Consider the following 27985-nt stretch of genomic DNA (forward strand, 5'->3'; position numbering starts at 1 on the left):
TCCAGCCCCCTGTCTCTGTCCTCAGCATGATCACAGGAAGCCTGAGTTCAAGAACACTTCTCCCGACCACAATGATTCAAAGAATTCCATTCCTATCGTTTGTACGTGAATCCTTATTCTGCGTTGTTCAGAGAACAAAGCATACTTGGACTATACTACTGTCTCTGTGGACGAGAGATTATCTGCAGGTGTATGCCCATGGCACCACAAATATGTTAATCAGGCATACAGGGGTGACACGAGCACACATCCGCTAATTCGATAATGTCTTTGCAGAGCGAACACATCCCCCAGATGATCGTTTTGGGCATCGCGCAGGGGCCCTTCGCTGGCGGACATGTCCCCACTCCGCAAACACTTCTCTACATCCCCAAGGAGCTTTCCACTACCAAACGGATCTCAACCAGCATCAGTCTGCCCCAGTCAGCTCTTTAGAGAGTACTAACAATGGGAGACACTTATAACAATACATATTAAAATACATCTTCATAAAATTTCCACAACAATATACAATTCAGAAGGAGGTTCCCCCCTCCTGATCATATTATCCTAACAATACAATTGTAACCAGAAACATAAATTAACATGAGCTAATTAACTAATCATTTAACCAGCCTAGGTGACTCAGAGATATGACCTTTCAGGTCAGCCTTGCTGTCTTTTGGTTCAGAAGACACAATACACATTATCATAAATATAAACACAGGACACCTTCACATAATAGCAGAAGGTCCCAGAATTAGCAGACGGTCTGTCTCCTACATTGTAGACCATGGAATCCACATTCAAGCTATGCTTTGATTAATCAGGGATTGCAGGCGGCATGGCAACAGTCTATAAAACTCTTACAATGTTCCATCATTCTGATACAGTGGAATTAATGTATCATAGATTTCTTGAGGGATATTGTTGGTAAATATTACTGTTCCATTTTAAGTAATCCGAACCACATTCTCAGTGTCCATTAAATATCTGTGCATTTTCTCAGTCACCCTGTGCCCCTAATAGACACAGGGTCACTCAGACATAGGAGGTGCATGGGGAGCTGGAACAAGGGTTTCCCAACCTCTCCAAGTTATTCTGGGTTCCACTGGGCCACCGCCCAAAGTGACTCCTGTCACACTATTTATACAACCTAACATGGCTATGAATATCCTCTGGAAGGCCAACACCAATCAGCTTGGTGTATTCTTGTCCACTTGCTATATATTCAAGATTTGTTTCCCAGTACTATTATGCAGAAGGTTATTCTAGGTGAACTAAAATACTACAATGTGAAATATCCAGATGTCATTCTACCATTTTAACTTCAAGCTCATTATTCTAATATAAGTTATTGAAAGTAACAACGAGATTTGATAGCAATTAAAAGACTACAGTCTTAAACTTCTAACAAAACGCAGGGCTGCAATTCTGTATTAAAAGCAGTGAGAGGGGGGCGTGTCCGGATGCTGTAGGAAGCGGACGTGTTCCAGAGGAGCTCCACCGGTCCGTATGCAATCCGCAGGAATCCTGCCTTAATATCCCTAAATTTTCTAATATATTGACCCCTAAGTGCTGCCAGACAGTATCAGCAGTGGAAGCCGGGGATATTGAGGAGGCTGTTGGAGCTGCCTTGGGCCCGCACATCTTGGAGGTGATCCGCCATCTTGCGGCCTACGTGGCCCCCGCAATCCCCGGTCTCGGGTGCCGCGATCGGCGGCTGGAGGACCACGGCGGCTCAGACACCCAGCTGCGAGAGGGGGAAGGATCCGGAGGAGATAGAGACATCGGCGGCGCCTCGGGGGCCCATCGGCTGGCGCCCCCCCGGAGGAGATCCACCATTTTGAGGCCTACAGAGCGCCCGCGATCCCCGGCCTCGGGTGCCGCGATCGGTGAGAGGAGGGCCGCGGCACGGCACATAGCAACACCATCTGGCGGTGAGCTGCAGCAGGGCCCAGGAGGGACATCTGGGGACACAGCATACCCCACAGAGAGGCTCGGCTGGCTCCTTACATAGGCCGCCGGCCGCCATCTTGAGGCCTTCCACAAACACCAATCCCTGCCATAGTCCACAGGGGGGAGCTATCGCCTGGCCTGGGACCTCTATGGTGCCTCTGTGAGGACTACAACTGGGGACCATTGGAGGAGTCATAGTGGAGGTCTGCATCCTGCCCTGCAGCCTAAAGGACAGTCCACAGCATACACAGTAAGTCACTGGACTCTAGGGGGTCTATATAACTGTAGAATTAACAGCCTGAACCCTTGCAGTGTGCTGACCCACATCACAGTTTATCCCATCCAGCAGTGGGGGTCACTTGGGCATGAGAAGAGGCAGATCTAGCTCCGCGAAGACAGGTGGGCATACCACTAAAGCTTCCTCACAGCGGAAATCACAGGCCCCAGCGGGTGGAACCAGCTACACGAACATGGCGTCCCAAACCGTCCCTTTGGATCCAGGTTCGGAGGAAGACTGCTTCCAGGCTCTTATGCTGGCTATCTCTGGCTGCCAGAACACCTTAACGGCCAAAATTGACACTCTGCAGATGGAATTTGGGCTCATGCGCAGAGATATGGACAAGATGCGGGACCGCATGTCTGAAGCAGGGCGACGTATCGGTGACTTGGAGGATGCCGTTCGAGACAATCGGGCCTCTATCCATACCCTACAAGCCAAGGTAAAGATACTGGAATCACGGGCTGAAGATAGCGAGAACCGTAGTCGCAGAAACAATTTGCGGCTAGTGGGCCTTCCGGAGGGAGCTGAAGGCCGGGATCCCACGGCTTTTACAGAGACTTTGCTCCGCACCCTACTCCCGCAAGCCCCATTCTCCCCGCACTTCATGGTGGAGCGAGCGCACAGGATGCCTCCGGTAAGAGGTCCACCTGGGGCCCCACCGCGTACTTTCATTTTTAGATTGCTGAACTTCCGTGACAGGGACTTGGCTCTCCGGGAGGCCCGGAAGATGCCGGAGCTTCGCTTCGAAAACACCAAGGTCATGATGTTCCCAGACTACTCTGTGGACACACAGCGGCTCCGCAGAACCTTCGACCATGTCAAAGCACAGCTACGCCTGAAAGGGCTAAAATACAACATGTTGTTCCCGGCTCGCCTTAGAGTGATAGATGTAGAGTCCTCTCGATACTTCACCTCGCCAGAGGAGGCTTCCCGTTGGTTGGACGCCCTGCCCCAAGTCCGAAGAGGGCAGGAGTAGCCCATGCAGAAATGCTTGTATAAATCTCCAGCGCTGTGGCCTAGTGTCTTAGAAATATCATTCCTGGTGGGGTTTGCCTGTCACCTTCAACATTTATCTGGATGACGGCTTTTGTTCGTGTTGCTACTCACACGGCTTTATTGCCATCCTCCCCCCCCCCCTCTTTTGTTAGAGGTTCTGTTGCACTAAAGAGTGCCTGTTGGGGAGGGAGGGGCTGGGGTGATGAATGGCTCCCTTGATGTTTTTTCCGCTTACTTCATCAGGAGGCTCTACTTGGAGGTTTTAACCTCACCCACCTTCATGTAAGAGGACACTATGATACACCATATGTTGTCGACTGAAGGGAAAGGAGACCGATGGAGGAGAGCATTGTTCCCCTGGGCCTCTTTGATGGGTCTGTGGGGGTTCTGGGTTACAGAACTGACCAAAAGTGTGTGCCCCTGGCTTCGGCTAGGTGTTTCTTCTTTTCAATTTTTATTATTTTGTTTACTTTTCTAGTATACAAGTTATATGGATTCCTATTACGCTTCTTTTATCCTCAGGACACGGACGGATATCTCTGGACTGCACCGAACTTTGACCGCCCCTGTGTTATTTGGTGCCGTTCTGGGAGTTGTCTCTCTGTTGTGTGGGAAATCTCCTAGAACCTAATGGGTTTTGTTCGGGGTTCAGGCACGCCGAGTTCCACAGCGGTTGTGCGGGGTGGGAGGGGTTTGGGTTTTTGTTTTTTCTTGTTCTATAGTGTTATTTTTTACTATACAAGACAGATGTGTGATAGTGTAGGTGGCCCGGGGGTTTTATGGGTCCGGGCCCGGCTACCGCTCTGCCCGGATCCATGGTGGACCCATAGGTACAGTGTATCGATGATGTTGCAGGCCACCCAGGGTCCAGCTGACTGTAACTTAATCCTTGAATATGTATATCCTTCTACGTTATGGCCCCCCTGAAAATTCTTTCCTGGAATGTCCGGGGACTAGGTGATAAAATAAAGCGCTCACTAGTGTTTGATTATATCAGGAAATACAATCCCCACATCTGCATTTTGCAAGAAACACATCTAGTGGGGAGTAAGATAATGAGTCTTAAACGCCCCTGGGTGGGGAGGCATTTTCATGCCACCCACTCAGGCTACTCACGCGGAGTCAGTATTTTGACTCATAAATCCCTTCAATTTGAGTTGCTGGATGTTAAGCTGGACCCTGGGGGTAGGTATGTACTAATTCATGCAATTATTGATACGGTTGAGATGGTGGTGGTGGGCATTTACTTACCACCCCCGGCTGATACTTCCCTACTCCATAACCTTATCCCCCTTCTAGCTCAGTATCCCACAGATAATGTCCTCCTGACGGGGGATTTCAATATAGCGCCGGACCCATCCCGCGATAGACTCACACCTGACCCCGCCAAGGACTCCTCCCTATCCAGATGGGCGGGTATATTTGGTTTTGAGGACGTGTGGAGATGGAAGTACCCTAATGAACGCTCATACACATGTTGCTCCCTTTCACACAATACGCTATCTCGCATTGATCTCATCTATGCCAGTGGCACCCTTTTGCCTAAGATTAGAGAGATCAAGATCCTCCCAAGGGGAATATCGGACCATTCACCGATGTTCTGTGTTTTACAAACGGTGACACCCCCTGCTGACAGAGTTTGGCGTCTGTCCAGATTCTGGATAAACCACCCGACTATAGAGGTTGAAATGACCACCTTGATTAGACAATACTGGTTGATAAATGCAGGCTCAACGTCACCGGGTAATGACTGGGATGCATTTAAGGCCTATGTCAGAGGATGTTATATGTCTTCTATTGCTACGGAATGTAAAAATAACCAGCTTATACTTGAAGAGGCGGAGGCCAAGGCTCAGACTCTTGAATCTGACTTTGCCCTCACGGCTAACCCCATCACAGGACAGGACATGAAAGTAGCGTATAGGGAGGTTCTGCTTCGTAGGGTGGCCAAAGTTAATAAAAGACAGTTGGTTCAATCACAAAAAATATTTGAACAAGGGGAGAAGACGGGGAGACTGCTAGCTTGGCTTGCTAAAGAACAATCCACGACCCACACTATAGCGAGAATTGAAGCGACTGACGGAACAATAAAGACAGACCCATTAGATATAAACAAATGCTTTATGGAATTCTACTCCAATCTGTACTCATCAAGAGCAGGATACTCTGATGAAGAGCTGTCTGAGTTCTTGGATGACGTGGACTTTCCTACTCTGACACCGGAGGCTAGGCAGTCTCTGGATAGTCCAATCACACTAGAAGAGGTCCAAATAGCCTTGGGCTCTCTGCAACCGGGTAAGACTCCTGGAACGGATGGACTCCCCCCTGAGTTTTATCAGCAATATGCCGAGGAGGTGGCTCCAAGAATACATAATATGTTTGTTAAAACGCTAAGGGAGGGAGTTCTCCCCCCTTCTATGGCACAAGCAATCATAGTAGTAGTGCCCAAATCAGGGAAAGATCCCCAATTGTGTTCATCCTATAGGCCCATCTCCCTGTTGAATTCTGATGCAAAAATTCTAACTAAAATACTCGCCAGACGTCTTAATGAGGTAATATTGTCATTAGTGCACGAGGATCAATCGGGGTTCATGCCAGGCAAGGGCACCGACATTAACCTCCGGAGACTGTATGCGGTCTTGGCCTCGGGGATAGGAGACGTTGACCAAGCGGTAGTGGCCTCCCTGGATGCAGAAAAAGCTTTCGATTCCGTGGAGTGGAAATATCTATGGGAGGTCCCCTGCAGATTTGGATTTGGTCCCGTCTTCATCTCCTGGGTTGAGGCGGTGTACAGATCCCCGACGGCCAGGGTACGTACAGGAGCGGTTCCCTTCGTAGAGGGACGAGGCAGGGATGCCCGCTATCCCCGGGGCTTTTTGCATTGGCGATAGAGCCCATGGCTATCCTTATTAGGTCCACCTCACAAATACAGGGTATAACTATAGGTCCACTACAGGAAAAAGTGTCATTGTATGCGGATGACACCTTGTTATACCTTAAAGACGACGGACAATCATTGACGCAAGCGCTTCGGGTCATAGATAGGTGTGGACGGTATTCAGGAATATGTATTAACTGGGGGAAATCAGTACTGTTCCCACTGCACTCTGGGGTTGCTCCTGTGCATCTGGACGCACAGCTATGCCGGGTATCACAGTTCAGATACCTTGGCGTAGAGATACACAGAGACCTTCGTCAGTTCATTGGCCTGAACCAGACCCCGGTGATGTCTCGAGTGACCCACCAATTTTCTTCATGGAAATCCCTTCCCCTTAGTCCAGTGGGCCGCGTAAATCTAATTAAGATGTCCATCCTGCCCAAATTCACCTATTTGTTCAGACAAACTCCTGTACCCATACCCCTTTCCTTCTTTACTAAGTTGGATAGTTTGGTCATCTCCTTTGTATGAAATGGAAAGGCCCCTAGAATCGCAAAAACAACATTACAACTACCGGTTACGATGGGTGGTCTGGCACTCCCATGTTTCTTAAAATATTATTGGGCGGCAGTCCTGGTGACGTTAAAGTGGTGGCTTGCAGGGGAGCCCTCTAATCCGGCATCCGATGTGGAAGCAGCATTGCTGGGTTCCTACTCGGAACTAAGGAATCTCATACATAGAGGGCCCCGCTCCAATCCCAAAATATCGGTGCCCATGAAAACGACCATTAAGGTATGGGACACGGTGAACGCGAAATTAGAGAATCAACATGCGTGGTCCCCTGTGACACCACTTTGGGGTAACCCGCGGTTAAGTCATTTTCAGTCGATTCCGGATCCTGTCATATGGGCTAGATACGGCATAGTTACCCTTGGTGATATTGTATCGCAGGGACAACTGATAACAGTTGATGATCTAAAAAGTAGAAAGGGCCTCCCAAACTGGATGTTTTTTAGATTTCTCCAGATAAGGCATGCTTTTCGCTCCCAGGTTCCCAGCCCGATAACTCTGCGGATGTCGGATTTGGAGACTGAACTTCGTGCACCTGAAGGCACTAGATTACTCTCGTCTATCTATAACAAACTTACCCTGCTGGACACATCTAGAGTCTCACAACTGCTGACAACCTGGCGGCGTGACATTCCTGACCTAAGCGATGATGACTGGGAGGAGGGGGTGCAGCAATATCTAACTCTGACCATATCCTCTAGGGATAGATTTACCCAGTTAAAATTTCTACACCGGGCTTATTACTCCCCGTCGCGTCTTGCAAGAATTTATACAAATAGAACAGCCACCTGTCCTAGATGTGGCTCAGATGGTGCGGATTTCTTTCATACTGTGTGGACATGTCCACAGATAGTGGTTTTTTGGGAGACGGTCCTGGAGGATATTAACTCGGTGGGCAAAATCAGGGTCCCCTATAGCCCTCTCCCCCTCCTGCTAGGCATATGTGATTATCTAGAGGCCCCAAAAAGGAAAAAATTATTTGTTTTTTATACTGCAATGTATGCCAGAAAGGCGATTCTCCTTAACTGGAATCAGCCTCAACCACCTACTAAACAACTATGGCTCTCTCGCATAAATGCAGCCCTGCCCCTGTATAAACTAACATATATGGGAAGGAACTGTCCGAAAAAATTTGATAGAGTCTGGGCGGGTTGGGTGGAGGCCAAACACCTGACTATTCCATAGGAAAACTAAGTACTACAGCCTGCACTCTTGACTGTCCAAACATTCCTGCTTTAGGTAATTTCGCCCCGGACGGGGCCTCCACGCTACGGGGCTAATATATGACTAGCTTTTGAGACCCCTGAGGGGAATTCCTACCCGGGCCCCCCCCCCCACCCTTCCTCCCCCCACACGGGGGCTTTTATAGCGACCTGGACTTGAAATTTTGCAACTCTATTCTGACCATTTACTGTGCGGTTGAAAATATATTATCTGCAATGTACTAGTCGATTCGATATGGTATGGAAAATCCTTGTACATTATCTGTCTTGAGCTAATGCAACTTGTTTTGTATTTTGTTTGTTTGTGATGAATAAATAAACTTTATGTTAAAAAAAAAAAAAAAAAAAAGCAGTGAGAAATCTCTCTTTCAAATCAATACCATTATTTCATTGTCTAGGTATGCTTCAAGTCTGCTTTTGACATGTGTTTTTGAAGTACAATATACTGCTTATAACACATTAATTACTAATACCAAAAGTCTGTTACTTCTTAGAAGATACATGGAACATTAATGACTAGACTGCACAAAACAAAATGCCGAATAATAGTTTCTTTACCCATGTTGACCTGCATTTAAGTTTAAAACAATTCAGCCACCTAATTATGAGTATTCTACAAACAGTGATAGAGATATCTGCTTTATCGGGCCACTCTAGACATCAGTTTGAGATACTGCTAAGATCATTCAGAATTCATTGTCAGGCACAGTTGACCTGCAGTTAATCTCCTTGTGACCTGCATTTGACCTGCTTCAAATGGGTCTTTGTATTCTCATAGTCTTGTAACCAGGGCCATCTTAATAGCATCATGGGCCCCTGGGCAAAGTAATGCACTGGGTCCCTACAAGTTTGCCCCAATTTACGCACCTACTCTCAAGAATTAAAGCATAAATAGTTGATACTTTGATTTGAATATATATTTCTTAGTACTTTCAATAAAATTGATTTTAGAACAATAAGAAAACATGCCATAAATCAAAGACTAATCAACACAAATATCCAAACAATATAAAAAGTTTTGAAGAAAAAAAAAGTCAGCCTATACACAATATAGACACAAAATACACATGTCAGTTTACATCTGCCATTCCATAGAGGGCAATGGATGGTTTGATTGGGTCCGTCTGTGTGAAGAGCACTTTAGCTGACAAGACAGCAGCTGGAGGTATACGCATGCTACAGAATTCCCAAGAATTAAAATACAAATAGTTCATGGATTGAAATACATACTCTATATTTGCTTCCCGGCTGTAAAAATCTGGTTGTTTATTCAATAAGCCAGAATATGCCAAAATGAAATGTAGGTTTTAGGTGGAATAGCCCTTTAACAAATCAATCCTCAAGAAAAATTGGCGGCACAAGTGGCCAAAGGTTGGTGATATAGGGTGGATCAGAATAAACATGTAATTTTGAAAACATGCCAAATTAAGTGTATGTTCTAGAAAAATGCTATTGTCCTACCTTGATAATGCTAGGGCACGGTTTACTCGCTCTTCAAGTCCTATGGTCCCCAAAGCTTTCCACATCAACCAGAACTTGAATGCATCTGCACGCCTACTGCATTGAATGGATTTGTCTCCGGTGTCATATCGAACATCATAGAATTTATCCTGCTGGAAGAGATAGGTGGCTTCTGCTGAATGACACCTCTTAAGTAGATCCTGAAAAACAAAATTAACCATATTAGGAAAAGAACAAAGCCAACAATGCCTGATACTTTTTTCAAGTGTAAAGTAAAACCAGGGTAAAGAAATATAAAACCCTTAAATTTGAACTTTTGAACAGCTAAATGCACAGTTTAATACATTAACTATTTTACTTGCCAAAAGATTTTTATTTCTGCTCATACTGGATATTCTAGTTGTCCAGTGTTTGCTGTCAATCAGATCTTGGCGTTGTATTGCAGTCCAGGATTTATTGGGCCTGTGACTGGAAAATGAAGGAGCAACAGATTTAGTCCTCTCTTTGCACTCCTATGATATAAACAGAGTGCTAGGGTACCCATTAGAGATGAGACGAGTGTACACCACTACCATGCGTTCAAGACACGATCTGTGTGTTCTAGTGAATTAATGGTCCCAGTGAATTAGTGGTGGAATTCACCAGACCAAATTCCTTGCTACAATAATGCATCGCCTTGTCAGCTGACTTATAAGCTCAAATAAGAGGCCTTTTGATAAGCCAGCAACCTCAATATAAAAGGGTGAGCTCATAACAGCCATAATGTCAATGTGCTTCATTTGTAATAGGGAAAGCATAGGGAGTATGGCAGACAAGCTGCATAGAGTTTAGTGTTGCCCTGTTGGCACCGGCCAGTCTATTAAAGTAGATGTAAATCTTACTGAAGGTCATGTAGGTAGCAAAACGCTGTGTATCTAAGAGAAGTTGGGGTCGGGAGAGAAAAGATTTTACTTTTTTCTTCCTTTGTTACATCATAGGACAGGACATCATCATGCTGCTGATGTTCTGCAGTCTCCTAAGAGCCTGTCCCTGCCCATATAAACTACAGTAATAACAGGCTGTATGTGTATTTTTTAACAGGGCATAACCCCTACTTATTGCTGGCTCCAATACATTTTTCCACATGCCTTTTTTTAATGGTGTCTGACAACATGCATGCTGGGTTGGTTACGTCACAAGGGGGCGGTGCCTGCCAGGTGGCACCGCCCTTACCTATATAAGAATTGTCAAATGGCAAGCCAGGCATTCGATGGTTTGCCTTAGTTGACAGTGGAGCATTTTTCTTTTGAGGGTCGGCAGTGGCAGCGGGCGTCATGATTGACAATGGATCTACAAAAGGGGACACTGTTTTTTTATTTTTTAATAAAGGAATTGTCAAAACTGTCTCTTTTATTCATTTTGTCACTTTTTAGGTGAATAGGTAGGGTATCCCATACGCATTCACATGGGGGGGCGGGATCTGGGGGTCCCCTTCTTAATAGGGGCTTCCAGATTCTGACAAGTCCTCTGCCTGCAGACCCGCCACAACCACAGCCCAGGGTTGTGGGGTAGAGACCCTTGTCCTCATCAACATCGGACAAGATGCTTTGGGGTAGGAGGGGCAGAGCACCCCCTGCCTTAAAGCATCCACCCCTCCATGTTGAGGGCACATGGCCTGGTATGGTTCAGGGGATTTGTGCTCACTCACCCCCCCTTTCCTGGTCTGCCAGGCTACGTGCTCAGATAAGGGTCTGGTATGGATTTGGGGGGGACCTCATGCTGGGTTTTTTTTTCATTTTGGTCTGGGGTTCCCCTTAAAATCTATACCATACCCGGAGGGCCTGGTATGGATTGGGAGGGGGGACCCCATGTTGTTTTTTTTTAAACATTTTTTTATTGCCGGCAATGGTATTGCTGCAGCATGTTCTACACATGCTACAGATGTGCCACATTACAGGCAGACTAAGGGTACCACTGCTAGATCGCAGTGCATTCACGGGTGCTGATTGGCCAAAGCATGCACCTGACCTGCATGCTTTGGCCAATCACAGCACGCTTTGCTGTGAGAGCTATGATTTGCCAAAGGCAGGGTGCCTTTGGCCAATCATGGCTCAGGGGGCTGAGTCCACGCCCCACACTATGTAAGGCTGTTTACACGGCAGCAGTACGTAGTTTTATGAATGAGAACAGCAAAATGACATTTGTAAAGGGAAAAATGTCATTTAAAGCTGCTTACGGCTGTAATGTATTGACGGATCCCGGCAATATACATAAAAATTATTAAGTAAAAAGAACATGGTTTCCCCCCCAGTCCATTACCAGGCCCTTTGAGTCTGGTATGGGTATTAAGGGGAACCATGCGCCAAAATTTAAAAAAATTGCGTGAGGGTCCCCCCAAAAATCCATACCAGGCCCTTTAGGTCTGGTATGGATTTTAACCGCTTCAGCCCGGACCATTTGGCTGGCCAAAGACCAGAGCACTTTTTGCGATTCGCCACTGCGTAGCTTTAACTGACAATTGCGCGGTCGTGCAACGTGGCTCCCAAACAAAATTGACGTGCTTTTTTTCCCACAAATAGAGCTTTCTTTTGGTGGTATTTGATCACCTCTGCGGTTTTTATTTTTTGCGCTATAAACAAAAAAAGAGCAACAATTTTGAAAAAAACGCATTATTTATTACATTTTGCTATAATAAATATCTCCAAAAAATATATAAAAAACATTTTTTCCCTTACTTTAGGCAGATACGTATTCTTCTACATATTTTTGGTAAAAAAAATCGCAATAAGCGTATATTGATTGGTTTGCGCAAAAGTTATAGCGTCTACAAAATAGGGGATAGTTTTATGGCATTTTTATTTTTTTTTTACTAATAATGGCGCCGATCAGCGATTTTTATCATGACTGCAACATAATGGTGAACACATCGGACAATTTTGGCACATTTTTGGAACCATTGGCATTAATACAGCGATCAGTTCGATTAAAAATGCACTGATTACTGTAAAAATGTCACTGGCAGTGAAGGGGTTAAAACTAGGGGACAGTGAAGGGGTTAATGTGTGTCCTAGTTTGTGTTCTAACTGAAGGGGGATGGGACCTGTGCAGGGAAACTAACAGATCACTGTTCATACTCTGTATGAACAGACGATCTGTCAGTTATCTGCTCAGAGAACCGGAAACTGTGTATTTACACACACAGTTCCGGGTTCTCCGTGTGCCCCGAGCGATCGAGACCGCCGGGCACGCACATCAGCTCAGGGAGTGAGTGGGGGGCACGCACGCGCCCCCTAGTGGCCGTCTATGTTACCAACGTAACATTACGGCGATTTGCGCAGCCGAACCATGTTGCTGCAGTACAACTACGGCGGCTGGTCGGCAAGCGGTTAAGGGGAACCCTGCACCAAAATGTAACAAAAAAATGACGTGGGGGTCACCCCCAAAATCCATACCAGACCCTTATCCAAGCACACAACCTGGCCGGCCACACCCTGTGCCCATGTTGATGAGGACAAGGGCCTCATCCCCACAACCCTTGCCCGGTGGTTGTGGGTGTCTGCGGGTGGGGGGCTTATCAGAATATGAAAGCCCCTTTAACAAGGGGAACCCCAGATCCCGCCCCCCCTTGTAAATGGGTATCGGGTACGTTGAACCCCTACACATTCACCAAAAAAGTGTCAAACTGGTAAAACTGACAGGACAGTTTGGGATAAGTCCTTTATTTGAAAAAAAAACAAGGTGTCCCGCGATGCAACTCTATCTTCGATGACACTGCCGACTGACCGAGAAAAAAAAAAACGGAAAAATTCCGCCTCGACGGGAGGCGCCCTGCAACTGTAGGCTTTTTGCAATGACAGCTGTTATATAGCTGAGGGCGGGGCCACTTGGTGACATAAACGGATGACCCCGCCCCCTCTGATGTTACGTGACATCACATGACATCATAAGGGGCGGGTCATAGGTCTTGGCGCTGTCATCGAAGGAGTTACAACGCAGGACACTTTTTTTTAATAAAGGACTTGTCCCAAACTGTCTACTGTCATTTTTACCATTTTGACACTTTTTTGGTGAATTATTTCCTTTAGAAATGTCATTTTGCTGTGATACTGTTCTAAACATGGGAAAGATGCGCTTCTTTACAGGCATACTAAGGACACCCCTCGGGCATAATATTTAAAGGAATATTTAATTTTTATTGTTTCACTTTAAGCATTATTAAAACTGTTTTTAAAACTTTTTTTGCATTATTACATGTCCCCTGGGGCAGCACCCGGGTCCCAAATACTTTTTTATGGCAATAACATGCATATAAGCCTTTAAAATGAGCACTTTTGATGTTTCATGTTTGTGTCCCATAGACTTCAACGGTGTTCACACAAATTTTTTGCCTGTTCGCAAGTTCTGGTGGGGACTCATTCCTACAGGGCAGTACCCGGACCCCTTCACACATTTTATGGCTAATTACTTGCATATAATCAGTTAGTATGGAAGTATGTTAGAGTGTCAAACTGGCATACAAGGATGCCAGGGGTTTCAGGGAAAGACTGTTACTGGAGATTGTAGGGTGGGTGTTGGTAAGTGCTTCTTTGAGCCTCAAGGCATCACTCCTGGGAATTTGAAGCAGCATATGGCTATCAATTGCTTTCTTAACACTTTCTACTGCCTGCCCTTCCCATCTTGTCCCTGAAAAAAGGATCACAGAAAAAGGCCATTGAAAGGAAATTCAAATGAGTATACGAATATGCTGCTATGAGGCTGCCAAGGCCAGGAACTGTAGGAAGGTGGCTGCTTTCACCAGTTTTTCACCATGTATAATAAAGGTGAAGGAGGGGTCAAGAGGAGGTGGATGTGAAGGAGGAAGGGAGGAGGAGAGGGAGGAGAAGAAAGAGGTCACAGAGGCTCTGCTTGGCACCTATTAGATCCTTGTGGTAGCATCTCTACCTCTTCTATTAGGCTTGCCTGCTATCTTTTTTTTATTATTATTTGGCAGGAAGCCTATGACTGTAGATTTCTACACTGTAACCATTGCCATTGGTAATAATGCTGTTGTTATTGGTAATCCAAGAATCAATCTTAATGAAATCATCTTAATGAAAGTGGCTGGTCCACACTGTTGGGGGACAGACAGGTTTGCTTCTTCATAACAAAATCTCTTGTTGTGCTGAAGAACTGCTGTAAAAAAATGAATTTGTCACAAATTGTCTACAGCAGAAGACTCTGATTCTTCAGTGTCACTGAGGACAAAACTCTCACTCCACCCACATACAAATGCCAGGACGTGGGAGGGGTGAATGTTCCCACTGAAGCCTGCCCCATTTCTTCCTTTGCATCACCACCAGCACCCTCAACCCTCCCAGTAACCGTCCTCTACTTCCTTTTGCCTTTGCCTCACAGGCTAGGGGGACAGTAAGCAAATGATTCTGCTGGTGTTGAGACAGCAGCAAGTCCTCATTTTCCTCCTGCAGCTGTGCCTGGTCTATCAGACTATAGATAATAAACTTCAGGAGGAAGATGAGAGGGATTGTATCACTAATATCTTGTTGCAAAGCTGCCAAAATTCTGCACACATCCTGAATGATGAGCCATCTATCCAGTGAAGAAAAACAGCTCCATAGAGACTGTCATACCATACTAGCATAGGCACTCATTCATGACACACTGCTGGATCATCTGCAGTTTAGCAGGCAGTTGAAGTTGGTGCTGCATTTCTGCCGGGAAAAACACTTGTCCATGTGTGACCACCTGAAGTGCCTAAAAACCTTTCTAGCTTGCCAATGGACCTCCTAAAAGCCAGGGTACTTCATGAACTTTATGAACTGCTGCACCATAAGTTTAAAGACATGGGTGAGACAAAACCAATTACAGACAATGTAATTTGTTCCCAAATAAAGTTTGGCCAACAAATTAGTGTCATTGTCACACATGACCTTGCCTGACTGAATATGAAATCGGGTCAGCCACCTTTTGACCTGGACATTCAGAGCTTTCAGAAGCTCTGGGCCAGTGTGGCTCCTGCCCCCCAGAAACATGAGCTGCAACACAACAAGACTGAATTTAGTCTGCTGCATTGCATATGCTCAGGGGCTCTTAGAGAGCACTGCTAGTTCTGAAGGTGTCTGAGAAATGAGCCAGTAATTTGAAGGGGTAGACATGACTGCGCTGCCATCATCAGACAAGACACATAGCAACACCACCAACTCCAGCAGTGTGTCCCATACAAAATCTATCCCAGTCTCCAGAAAATGTACCCCGTGCGCCTAGGAAAATATGTAGAATCCCTGCCCACACTTACTTACTGAGCCATATATCTGTGGTCATGTGTACCCTGTCACTGACATTGTAGTCCAGGGACACAGATGCATTACATGCCACACACTGGTGTAGGGCAGGGATAGCCTTCTGGGATAAAAAATGGCTAGGCATTTGCCTCTGTGCCATAGCACAGGACATAACGTGGTTGAAGCAACTGCAAAGCCAGCAGTTTTGTTAAGCTGACATTAAGCCTCCTGGAGAAGAAATGTGGATATTTTGCTGCTGATTTTCCTTTTAAAGTCCTGTTCCCACCAATCTCTATGGTGCAGAGTCAGGCGTTTCCTTGTGCATGTGGTGCCCAGATGACTGGTACATTTTCCAATGATCCCTGGGTAGTATTTAAATGGGGGGCCACTGGGGATTACCAGGTGCTGTAGCCTTTGAACACAATATACAGGGATATGGGAAACGATTATCGACATAAACACACACACACACGCAGGTTGAACTAGATAGACTAGGTCTTTATTCAACCTTACCAACTATGTACTTTTCAGCAACATAAACAAATGATTAAAAAAGGCCAAGTCGGCAGCCTAATTAGCAGCTTTAGTTGCTTGGGCATCACTGTCTCTTGCTACTCCCTGCCTGATGCCTTCTCCCTCTAAGGTCATGGTACTATCTTCCTCAACCTCAATATTTGATAGGAGGACTGTTTGTGCAAGATCAAGCTAGTGATGGTGTGATCAAATAATTCCACCAGTTCCTCACTGATAGTTTGTGGGGCTATGGTGGGATCAGCAAAAAAAAGGAGGAGGATGAAGAGAATTAATTAGCAGCAGCTTGCAGGCAACTGGCTGCTCTGCACCTGGGATGAAGAAGAAAACTTTGTCAGCCACTCAGCTACCTCCTGCAGGTGTCATGGCAGTATAGCACATCCACTCTGAGATACAAAAGGCAGATGTACTTTGTATCTAGATGGTACACCCTGCCACCACTTTGTCTTGCAGAACCTAATATGTCCACAATCGGAATTTCTGCTTCTCGCTTCAGGCAAACATGACATTTCTAATTACCTAAATTTAAAGGCAGCTATGATGAAAGGGGGAATAAATATCTGGTGCATACCTTACCACACAAGTATGTGAGGATGTACTGCAAACCAAAGACAACGTTATCCATGTCAGCAGCAAGCTTATGCTACACACCCCGTAATAAAGAAAACATGTCCTAGAATAAAATATACCATCCCTCCAAAAAAAAAAAAAAAAGACATAAAACCATAAACTTAACCCATTTACATGCAGGGTCAATATCTCCTAAACCTTACAGGTTTAGGAGATATTCTTTTACCTACAGGTAAGCCTTATTATAGGCTTACCTGTAGGTAAAAATCACCAAGCGGGAAATACAACCGCTTTAAATTGTAAACTTTCCTATAGATTTTAGATCTGTTGCGGCTGTAATTTCCACAGGTCAATTCAGGCCTATTACCTCTTGTTAGAAATGTTAAAAATAAACAGATGACACATCCAAAATCACCTGAAAAATCCTTTCTTTTCAACATAAAATGAATCAGACTGAGATGCTGCTGTGTTTAATCCAAGCTTAATGTAAAAGTTAAAAAATCAATTACACATCCAAAAAGTGAAATGACAGACATGGTGTCAATGACGCTGTCAATAAAAATTGTACTGTTTTGTAAAATCACAAACAATCCAAAGGCATCTTCCAATCATGTAATTTTATTGATTTGTACTTTTTCCTTTTTACCCTCAAAGTCACATTAAAAGAGAAGTATGGGTATCCAAAGAAAAAAATAAACCATACGCACCTAGATGGCTGCAGCACTGATCCCAGCTGCAGCTGCCTGGACTCAGGACCATCTTCTGCTGTACAGTATTTTTTACTTTTTGTTTTGTTTTGCTTTATTAATTAATCCCCCTTGGCAATGTCCAGTTCCCCATTCCCTTTTTTGACAAAAACTTGCCGATTAGATTTAAATGACAAAATAGCTTGTATAGCAACCCCCTGTTTTTGTGTGTGTTTGTTTGGCCTGGGTCTGGTCATCTCCACCTGTAACCAATTAACCGCTTCAGCCCCGGAAGATTTTACCCCCTTCCTGACCAGAGCACTTTTTGCAATTCGGCACTGCGTCGATTTAACTGACAATTGCATGGTCGTGCGACCGTGCAACAAAATTGACGTCCTTTTTCCCCCACAAATAGAGCTTTCTTTTGGTGGTATTTGATCACCTCTGCGGTTTTTATTTTTTGCGCTATAAACAAAAAAAGAGCGCCAATTTTGAAAAAAACACAATATTTTTTACTTTTTGCTATAATAAATATCCCCCAAAAATATATAAAAAAAATTCTTTCCTCAGTTTAGGTTGATATGTATTCTTCTACATATTTTTGGTTAAAAAAATCCCAATAAGCGTATATTGATTAGTTTGGGCAAAAGTTATAGCGTCTACAAAATAGGGGATAGTTTTATGGCATTTTTATTATTATTTTTTTTTTTTTACTAGTAATGGCGGCAATCTGCTATTTTTATCAGGACTGCGACATTATGGCGGACACATCGGACAGTTTTGACACATTTTTGGCACCATTGGCATTTATACAGCGATCAATGCTATAAAAATGCACTGATTACTGTAAAAATGTCACTGGCAGGGAAGGGGTCAACCACTAGGGGGCGATCAAGGGGTTAATTGTGTTCCCTCTCTATGTTCTAACTGAATGGGGGAGGGTACTGTCTACGGGAGATGACAGATCACTGTTCATACTTTGTATGAACAGACGATTAGTCTTTTCTCCCCTCAGATAACCGGAAACTGTGTGTTTACACACACAGATCCCAGTTCTCGGTGTGTCAGCAGCGATCCCGGGAGCCCGGCGGTGATCGCGACCGCTGGGCACTCACATCGGCTCCGGGGGCGAGCAGGGGGTGCGCGCGCCCCTAGTGGCCACAGGGCAAAGCGACGTTACATAACGTTATTTCACCCAGCCGCGCCATTCTGCTGCTTCTGCTGCGGCGGCTGGTTGGCAAGTGGTTAATGGGTTGACTTTTTAATTAAGTGAATTTTGCCCTTCATATCTCACAAGGGCTGCTTCCATTATATATACTTGTTTTTAATGTTTGTTATGTTGTTATGCTTTTGATGAAGGCCTAAGGCTTCTCTACACACCAACTATATTATATAGCAGTAGAGCTTGGGTGAGTTTTTCTCTTGCCATATAATGTAATATCAACTTAACAAAACTGGAGTTTTCCTTTAAGTGGATTTCCATCAATTATTTCTGTGTAATGTATTACTTTGAGTGCTCCTAACATCCTAGCAAACTTATACAGTATACATAACGGCTGTGACATATATACGTGTATATACGTGTTTAGTCAAAATTTCTGTTTATCCTACTTGAGGGCCAGCTTCTAGTCTTGACTTTAATAATCATATTCAATAGAAATTACATAGCATGCTACATTTCTTGCATTACTCCTAGTTTTATAAATAATGAGAAATGTAGAAAATCTTATTGAACTGTGATAGAATTTTTTTCTTGCTTGGCATAATGCAAACCGAACCAGTCTCTATAATGATTGTGTAGTCCCCAAAGAATTGCCATCTGTTTCAAAAGCGTTCATTTTTATGCTATACATTTGCTCCTCTGTACATTTTTTGCAATAAAACTTGACAGTATTTCAACAGTACATTAAATACTGACAGAGAAAAAAAACAGTTCAATCTATTTCAAGTGCTAGACAAATTATACTTTGCTGGGTTTCGAAAAAGAAAAAAACAGACTTTCATTTTCCTTATGACACATTCCAAACATTGTGCCTTCCTGACTAGGATAACATGAAAGGGTCACATCTATGGAAGTACAAGTAGAATGTTTAAATTATTAACCCTTTATTCTACAAGTGTATTTTTACAGAAGAGCATGCACATGTTTCAGGACACATGTACAATATGTTTTCTGAATACAAATTTGCTCAGTTTTTTGTTGAATCTGGCACCTCTGCCATTGTTCCAGGTGGAATGGCATGAGTATTTATACATTCATACATTTAAAGGACTATGGACTGCTCAGTTTTAGATCCACCAATTGTATGCTTTAAAGGTTACCTCCAGGAACACTGTTAAATACACAGATGAAAGGCATAAATATGAGCTGTCCTTTCTGCCAGGACTGAGGACTGGATAGGAGATGCGCCTTAAAAGGGTATTCTTCTTTGGTTATTGAAGCAGTACAGGGGCTTCTCATGTTTTTACTTTTGACATCTTAACATTACCTTGAGTTTTTACATACTTCTTGCATGTGGAGAGTGGGCAATTGTAAGTAAACTCAAACTAACCCACTGCCCTGTCAGGGGCGGATCCAGGGGGGGCAACAGGGTAATTGCCCCCCCTGAGAAATTAGTGATGGGTGGGTGTGTGAGCAGGCAGGCCAGCCCAGTCAGCAGGTGAGTGGGCGGGTGGATCGGCGGGTGAGTGAGTAGATGAGCAAGTCAGCGGGTGAGTGAGCGGGCAGGTGGCTCGGCGGGTGAGTGAGCGGGCATGTGGCTCAGTGGCTGAGTGAGCAGGCGGGCCAGTCTGTGGGTGAGCCAGCAAACAGGACAGCTGCCAGGTGAGCGGGCTTGCGGGTGTGTGGCAAGTGAGAATCTGCATCTTGTGGCAGGTGACGTGGCAAGTGATAATTCACAACTTGCGGCAGACAAGTTACAATCTGCATTTGGTGGCAGGTGACGCGGCAAGGGACAATCCACATTCGAAGGCAGGTGACCTGGCAAGTGACAATCCGCATCTGGTGGCAGGCGACGGTGGCAAGTAAAACGCTTGGGGCTCCCACTGATTCTACGTTATGGTGAGTTGAACTATTTCATTTTATATCACAATGTAATAATAGAAATAATGCACTTCAATCATCCTGACACCATAACAACCATGGTGCCATGATGATTGAAGTGCTAACACCAGCCATTTCCCAATAAATTGCCCACAAAATAACCTATTTTCTGGCAGTGCCCCTCCCGAACTTAGACTCTGGATCCGCCCCTGTGCTGGACACCTCTGGTACTAACAATTGCCTTTAAGTATATGAAGATAAAACCTGTTGTGCATCCCCTTTAAATGTAAAATGTACGCATTTTAGCAAAAGTACAATAAAGAATCAAATAGTGTCAAAACTCAGTACATAATCTCCAAATAAATAATAATAATAATGTTCACCTTTAACACCACTGTGCTTTCTGCTCAAATCCATCCCAGAAGAATTGCAGAGAAAACAGGGAAAAGAACAGGGATTTGAAATCCCAGGACCCCCACATGGGCTCTATGAGCACTGACAGCTCAGCACACATGGAGGTAAGTACATCGGAGACCAGGGGTGGAGGGGGGCAGGGGAAGTGTACCGTTTTAGTTGACTTTTTCTGAAAAGGTCAACTAACCCTTTAAGCCTATAGGATTATATGATGATCTGTCACAGCCACCATGAAATGATGGAACAAGGAGCTTGTTGTCCCTTGTGGGGACCCTCAGGAATGACAAAAAGAGAGTTAGTCTGTCTGAAGGAAGATGTACTGTAGCTGTAAGATAGATATATACACATCTCTAAGAGAGATGTCTTTTATATGCACAAGGGTCAAATTGGGGGGGAGTATTATGTTTTGGTTAAGGTGAAAAGAAAAAAAAATTTAGGTAGAAAGAAGTCACTGGGCCTCAAGACAACCTTATCTTTGTGTAGAATAAGCAAAAGCTTTTTACAAGATAAGGCCACTAATTTAGAAACACACCTTGCAGAGGTGATGGCACTTAGGAAGACAACCTTATGGGTGAGAGCTGATAGGGAAATATACATGATACATTTAAGGGTCAGTCTTTGAAATGCTGGGTGACATTTTTTACAAAGACGTTTACCAAGAAATAAGAGGCAAATGGTTTTTGAAAAAAAAGAACATAAGAGCTAAGATTTCCCATCTGATTGGCACTCACTGGACACATTTTCATCTAGAATGGTATGCAGAAAAGTCACCATCCTTTTCATGGTGCATTTCTTGGTTTTAATTTTTTTTTATCTGGCACCAGGCAAAGTATGCTTTCAAAGTAGGATTGTGAAGCTTGGACATTCTGGCTTTTAAAAGCTTATTAATAACTCAAACAAGTAGGCCTCTAACTCTTAGGACCTGGGCTTTAACAATCATGTCATCAAAACCAGTGACCATGAAGCAGGGTGGTAAACCATTCCCTGAGACAGAAGGTCTGGATGATATGGGTGCCTTCCAGGATTCTGATGAGGTCTGAGTAATTGGACCTGCACAATAAGAAGCACCTGCATGTGCTTGCATCTGAGCCACCAAAGCATCTACTGCCAATGACAGATGATCTCTGCTTCTGAATACAAATTTGCTCAGTTTTTTGTTGAATCTGGAGACTTGGGTGCCCACATCTAGTGTCCCCCTTCTTCAAGGGAGGTCCTAAAAAAACCACTGGGTGAAGAAAATCATTATCCTGACTCCATGTGCTTCTGATTGAGACAGTCAGCCTGCCAATTTCCACATCTGAAATGTGAACAGAGGACAAGGCTTGAACCTAAAGCTCTGTCCAATGCAGAAATCTTTTTTGCTTCTGTTTCCATGACAAGACTTCGGGTTCCTTCCTGATAATCCATTGCTGTGGCCCTGAATCTGATTAACTGGCCTTGCTTCAATGCAGTTCAGTACTGAAGAGACAGAGATTGCTTGGAGCTCAAGAAATTGGCAAGTCTGTCCAAGTCCCCTGCACTGTCAGGCTGTCTAGGGCTCCTCCCCAGCCTGTCCGATATACATCCATCTTGCAAATCTTTCAGGATAAAGGAAAGGAAGAATTTCCCCAACTTCAGAGCAGGATGACAGAGCAATCAAGTCAGGCATAATCAGGTCTTGGGTGTAGGTGCATTGGTTTATCAAGAGATCGTGCCTTCTTGTCCCATGAAGCCAAAATGTTGAGTTGCAACAGAGGCTACTCTCAAGCTCAGACTCTCTTGCAAAAGACAACTCCTGGGCAGTACAGTTTGAATCTGGGAGTGGAGAATCCTAAATTTGTCTTGCAGAAGAAAAACTCTTGATCAAGCAATATCCAGAATGAGACCCAGTTATTCCAAGTGATCAAGCTACTCTAGCACTGACTTCCGTAGGTTCAGGATAAAACTAAACCTTTGTAGAGTTTGGACAGTCTGTAGGAAATTGTCTGACAGAGTCTCTGCTGACTGTTCTATCAACAAGAGGTCATCTAGGTATCCCACTAAAGGATAACCCTGGGAATGCAGGAGGGTTAGCACTGGATCTAGTAATTTAGTAATAACTTGGAGCCCAGATGAAAGACTAAGCAGAAGGACAAATCACAGGCAGCATTGATGTGCTGAAAAAATGGGTACATGCAGGTAGGCATCCTTAATGTTTAGATGGCCACAGGGGCTTTAAAATCTCTCTAATAAAGGAAGGCTATGACAGACCTGGTGAATTCCATTAACATTTTTCAACTTGTGCCTTCACATATAAGATAGGATGAATGCCCCATTAGGCTTTGGAAATGGTGAACAAAATAGAAACCTTGAAACCTTTCCATTTCTGGTAACATGGCAATGACTCCTTGCCTTAGGAGGTCTTCCAGGGCATCATAGAGGTCTGCTAGCTCATGAAGAGACACAGAAAAGTTGAAGGGCATAAAGTGAGGCAGAGATTAAAACTTTAGCTTATAGCCCCTGGAAACCGAGTATTTTACCCATGCACCTGAGATGCTTTGGGTCAGGTGTCTGCAAAGACCAACATACGTTCTCCCACACTATGGAAACAAGGTGTGTTCCCTTATTGCAAAGAAGACCTATTTGCTGGTTTGGATGATTTGGGAGTCCAGGACCTGCAACTGAACTGGGTATAGACTTAGGGTTGTGTCACAGGTTTATACTGGAATTTCCTACTTGTGAAATTCTTACCTCCTTGCTGCAGTGGTTTTGCTGATTCTACTCACATGTGCTGCTGCCTTCTGTGTTCACCTATGGGCATTGTCTGCTCTACTGTGGATTTATACCCCTTTCCCTGCTATCACTTCCCGGTCTGCCTCCCAGTCTGCGTCTCTGTATATAGACATGCTCAATGCAGCTCATGCTGCCTGAGCAACTTCCTTGTTTCCCTGTGCTCCTGCTTTCCCATGTATTACTTGTAATCTGTGTCTGACTTCCTGTGTACCAATCTCTGCTTCATCTACTGTTTTTGCCTGCCTGCCTGCCTCCTGTGTGCCCTGTCATCGGCTTGTGTCCCATATCCTCTTCTGTCTCTTGCCATCCCTACTTGGTACACATGAGTGGTTCCGGCATCTTTAGCTGGGGGCCACAACCTTGTTCCAGTCTGCTGTAAGTCCTTGGCTCTGGATGAAGAAGCATGCTGGTTGGACTCTGCACCACAGGGAACCCTGAGTTGGCCTTCTGCAAGGGCTCATTATCATAGGAACCTGGCAGGATGGACTTAGAGGCCTGGGAGAAATTAAATACATTTTTCTTGCGTTCAGAGGTAGAAGGAGTTTTGCCAGTTTGAGGCTTAGGTTTCTTTTGCTAAGACAAAAATGTACTTTTTCTGCTAGTAAGATCTTTAATATCTTTGTCCAGGGAAGCACCAAAAAGACATTCTCTATCAAATGGTATACACAGCAAGTGTTTTCAGCATTATTGTTCTGAAAGTTAACATTTAAAGTGGTTGTAAACCACTGTGACTGGCCCTTATTGCATTAAAGCCTCCAAATGTGCAATACAGGGTTCATTTTCCTGTATTGTATGTGATGATGCTGAGCCTCTGCCCACAGTCCAGAACTTCGTGTGGAGGAGGAGAGCGCTGGTGTCAGTCAAAGGAGGCATCAGAAAACAGCCTCTTCTGTATTCCCTTAGACATAATCAACAATTAACCCACGCAGTGTAGGAGAGGTACCACAGCAAAAACAGCAAAGGTGGGATTTGTAAGCCTACTGGAGTTGTGCTTTAAGGCTTTTTTTCAACAGATGAACTTTCTTGGCTGCAAAATGCATGTCTGTAAACCTCAGACATGAAACATGAACATAGCATATTCCTCTATAGTGTGTACTTGTCTCAATTAAGAGCACTAAGTCTCATTTCTGTCTGCTGTTTCATTCCTCTGACATCAGCATGAATCATTTCTGACAAGCTTCCCTTACAGCAAGAGAAAAATTGTGAATTGGAGGGACCTCCAGCAGATTGACAGCCTCAGCTCTGTCCTTGTGAGCTGTGTGAAGTGGGGTGTGTGCCTTCCCTGTAACCAGCTCTCAGAACTCTCCATACTGAGCTCTGAAGAGTGTAATTTTTGCCCCCTTTTTTTCTGAACTCCCAGACAAGCTTTTAAATTCAGCACTTTGAACTGATGTAGGTAAGGGGGGACAGCAGATAAACAGGTACAACTTATGTAGGAGTATTTGTTTAATCCCTGTGTATCACCTGAGGCCAGTCACTTCACTGGGTATATGTAAGGGTTTACTACCACTTTAAGCCAAAGAGTTCTCATATGAATCTATATAACCCATCAACACTATAGTGTAAAGCTCAAAACGTTCCATAACTGAATGGTCAATAAGGATAGTTTTTAGTTTGTTGGACATATGCTTAGTCCATATTCCTAGAGTCTATGAAATTGACGTGACAGCTACAACAGGTTGCGTAGCAAGGCCTGCCACAGAGAGCAACAACTTTGAATGGGCTTCCAGTCATTTGTAAACCTGATCCTCTATCAATGGAACATTCTCAAAAGGAATAGTCAGTGTTTTAATATGACAATAAATGGCTAGATCCACAATGGGAATGGCCCACTTATTAACCACTTGCCACCCGCCATATAGCAAAATGACGGCGGCAAAGTGATTTCATTATCCTGACCGGACGTAATATGTCATGATCAGGATAATGAGCCGCTGCGCGCCCCCGGGGGCGCGCATTGCAGCGATCGTTGTTGCGGGGTGTCAGTCTTACACCCCGCAACACAGATCTAGGTAAAGAGTCTCTGACGGAGACTCTTTACCACATGATCAGCCGTGTCCAATCACGGCTGATCACGATGTAAATAGGAAGAGACGGTGATCAGCTTTTCCTCACTCGTGTCTGACAGACGTGAGTAGAGGAGAGCCGATCGGCTGCTCTCCTGACAGGGGGGGTCTGTGCTGATTGTTTATCAGCACAGCCCCCCTCGGATCCCGCCCAGGACCACCAGGGAAGCCGCCCAGGACCACCAGGATGGCCACCACACTGGACCACCAGGTATGCCCCCTAGATCCCCAGGGAAATACCAATATGTGCCCAGGCAGCTGCCAATCTGTGCCCAGGCAGCTGCCAATCAGTGCCCACTCCAATGCCTACCACTGCCAGTGCCACCAGGAATGCCTATCAGTGCCTCATATCAGTGCCAGGTATCAGTGCCACGTATCAGTGCCCATCAGTGCCCAGCAGTGCCACCTATCAGTGCCCATCAGTGCCCAGCAGTGCTGCCTATCAGTGCCCCTATCAGTGCCACCCTATCAGTGCCCATCAGTGCCGCCTTTCAGTGCCCATCAGTGTCGCCTATCAGTGCCACCCAGTGCCACCGATGAGTGCCCATCAGTGCCGCTTATCAATGCCCATCAGTGCTGCATATCAGTGCCACCCATCAGTGCCGCCTAGCAGTGCCCATCAGTGCCGCATATCAGTGCCCATCGTCAGTGCCCGTCAGTGCCCGCTCATTGGTGCCACCTCATCGGTGCCGCCGTATCAGTGCCTGTCAGTGCCGCCTTATCAGTGCCCATCAGTGAAAGAGAAAACTTACTTATTTGCAAATTTTTTTAACAGAAACAAAAGCAAAACTTATATTTTTTTCAAAATTTTCGATCTCTTTTTATTTGTTTAGCAAAATATAAAAACCACAGAGGTGATCAAATACCACCAAAAGAAAGCTCTATTTGTGGGAACAAAATTATAAAAATGTAAGTTTGGGTACAGTGTAGCATGACCGCGCAATTGTCATTCAAACTGCGACAGCACTGAAAGCTGAAAATTGGTCTGTGAAGTAAGGTGTATTAGTGCCCTGTATTGAAGTGGTTAAAGTATAACTAAAGGCAAAACTTTTTTTTTTATCTTTCGATAGAGTGAAAAGGGATTAGAACACCTGTCAGGTTTTATTGCTGTCTGTGCCCTTGATTTGGGACAGATAAAGAATGAAAATCTCCCCTATGGTACACAGATGGCAAAAACAAAACTGACAGGAATTACTGTATAAGCCTCCATTACTCTATCTAAAATGAAAAAAAGTTTTGCCTTTGGTCATACTTTAATAAATGCCTCCTTAAAATGATTTTACTCAGCAAAGCATTTGGGAGGAAAAACTGTTTGTCAGGAGTGGTATAGTCTCCATACAGAATAGTTTTAAGTAAGGATAAGAAGTAAAACAAATGTTGTCAAAACATTAAAAAGTAAAAATTATTAAACTTTTCTAATAAAAAAAATACATCCATTCTCATAGGAAAAATGCTAGGAGTGGGAGGGGTAGTACCTGGTTTGCATATGGCTTTTTTTGGTTTGCTAGTGTCCAATGCCTCTTAAAGGCAGTGGTATAACACAACTGTCTCTTTTTTACTTATGATTATGTGTCCCTTAATAAATAACGAAGAAATTGAATTTGTACAAAGCCCTGTACACACGGTCGAACATTGATCGGACATTGCGACAACAAAATCCATGGATTTTTTGCGACGGATGTTGGCTCAAACTTGTCTTGCATACACACGGTCACACAAAGTTGTCAGAAAATCCGATCGTTCTGAACGTGATGACCTAAAACATGTACGTCGAGACTATAAACGGGGCAGTAGCCAATAGCTTTCCTCTCTTAATTTATTCTGGGCATGCGTGGCACTTTGTGCATCGGATTTGTGTACACACGATCTGAATTTCCAACAACGAATTTTGTTGTCGGAAAATTTTATAGCAAGCTCTCAAACTTTGTGTGTCGGAAATTCCAATGGAAAATGTGTGATGGAGCCTACACACGGTTGGAATTTCCGACAACAAGGTCCTATCACACATTTTCCATCGGAAAATCCTATCATGTGTACAGGGCATTAGTAATATTTTTTCTAACCATTTAACCTAAATGATCCTCGCTATCCACAAAAGTTGAACATTTTGAATGTCTCTCCTAGGTTACCACTCTTCTTCTCATTGGAGAAATTACTCAAGTTTAGTGAGAAATTGATCCTTGCCATAGACATTACATCACAGTTTGATTTCGCATCCTCAAATGATTTTGTTTTCTAGAAGAATTCATGGTTAAGCATGCATTGATTTATCAACTGAGCATGCATGTTTATAGACTGAACCGTCACATCTAGTGCTTTTC

At 44.4% G+C, this 27985-nt stretch overlaps 1 protein-coding gene across 5 annotated transcripts in view; it reads right to left on the reverse strand.

Annotated features, from left to right (window-relative positions):
• Positions 1-27985, reverse strand: part of GADL1 (glutamate decarboxylase like 1) — a 464941-nt gene that overhangs the window by 149853 nt on the left and 287103 nt on the right. For all 5 annotated transcript variants that reach the window (XM_073630286.1, XM_073630284.1, XM_073630287.1 and 2 more), the window contains one exon: positions 9347-9546. In XM_073630286.1, coding sequence (XP_073486387.1) covers positions 9347-9546 — 200 coding nt within the window. The remainder of the gene's footprint in view (positions 1-9346; positions 9547-27985) is intronic.

The sequence above is a fragment of the Aquarana catesbeiana genome, linkage group LG05 (assembly GCF_042186555.1).
Source record: "Aquarana catesbeiana isolate 2022-GZ linkage group LG05, ASM4218655v1, whole genome shotgun sequence".
NCBI classification, from domain to species: domain Eukaryota; kingdom Metazoa; phylum Chordata; class Amphibia; order Anura; family Ranidae; genus Aquarana; species Aquarana catesbeiana.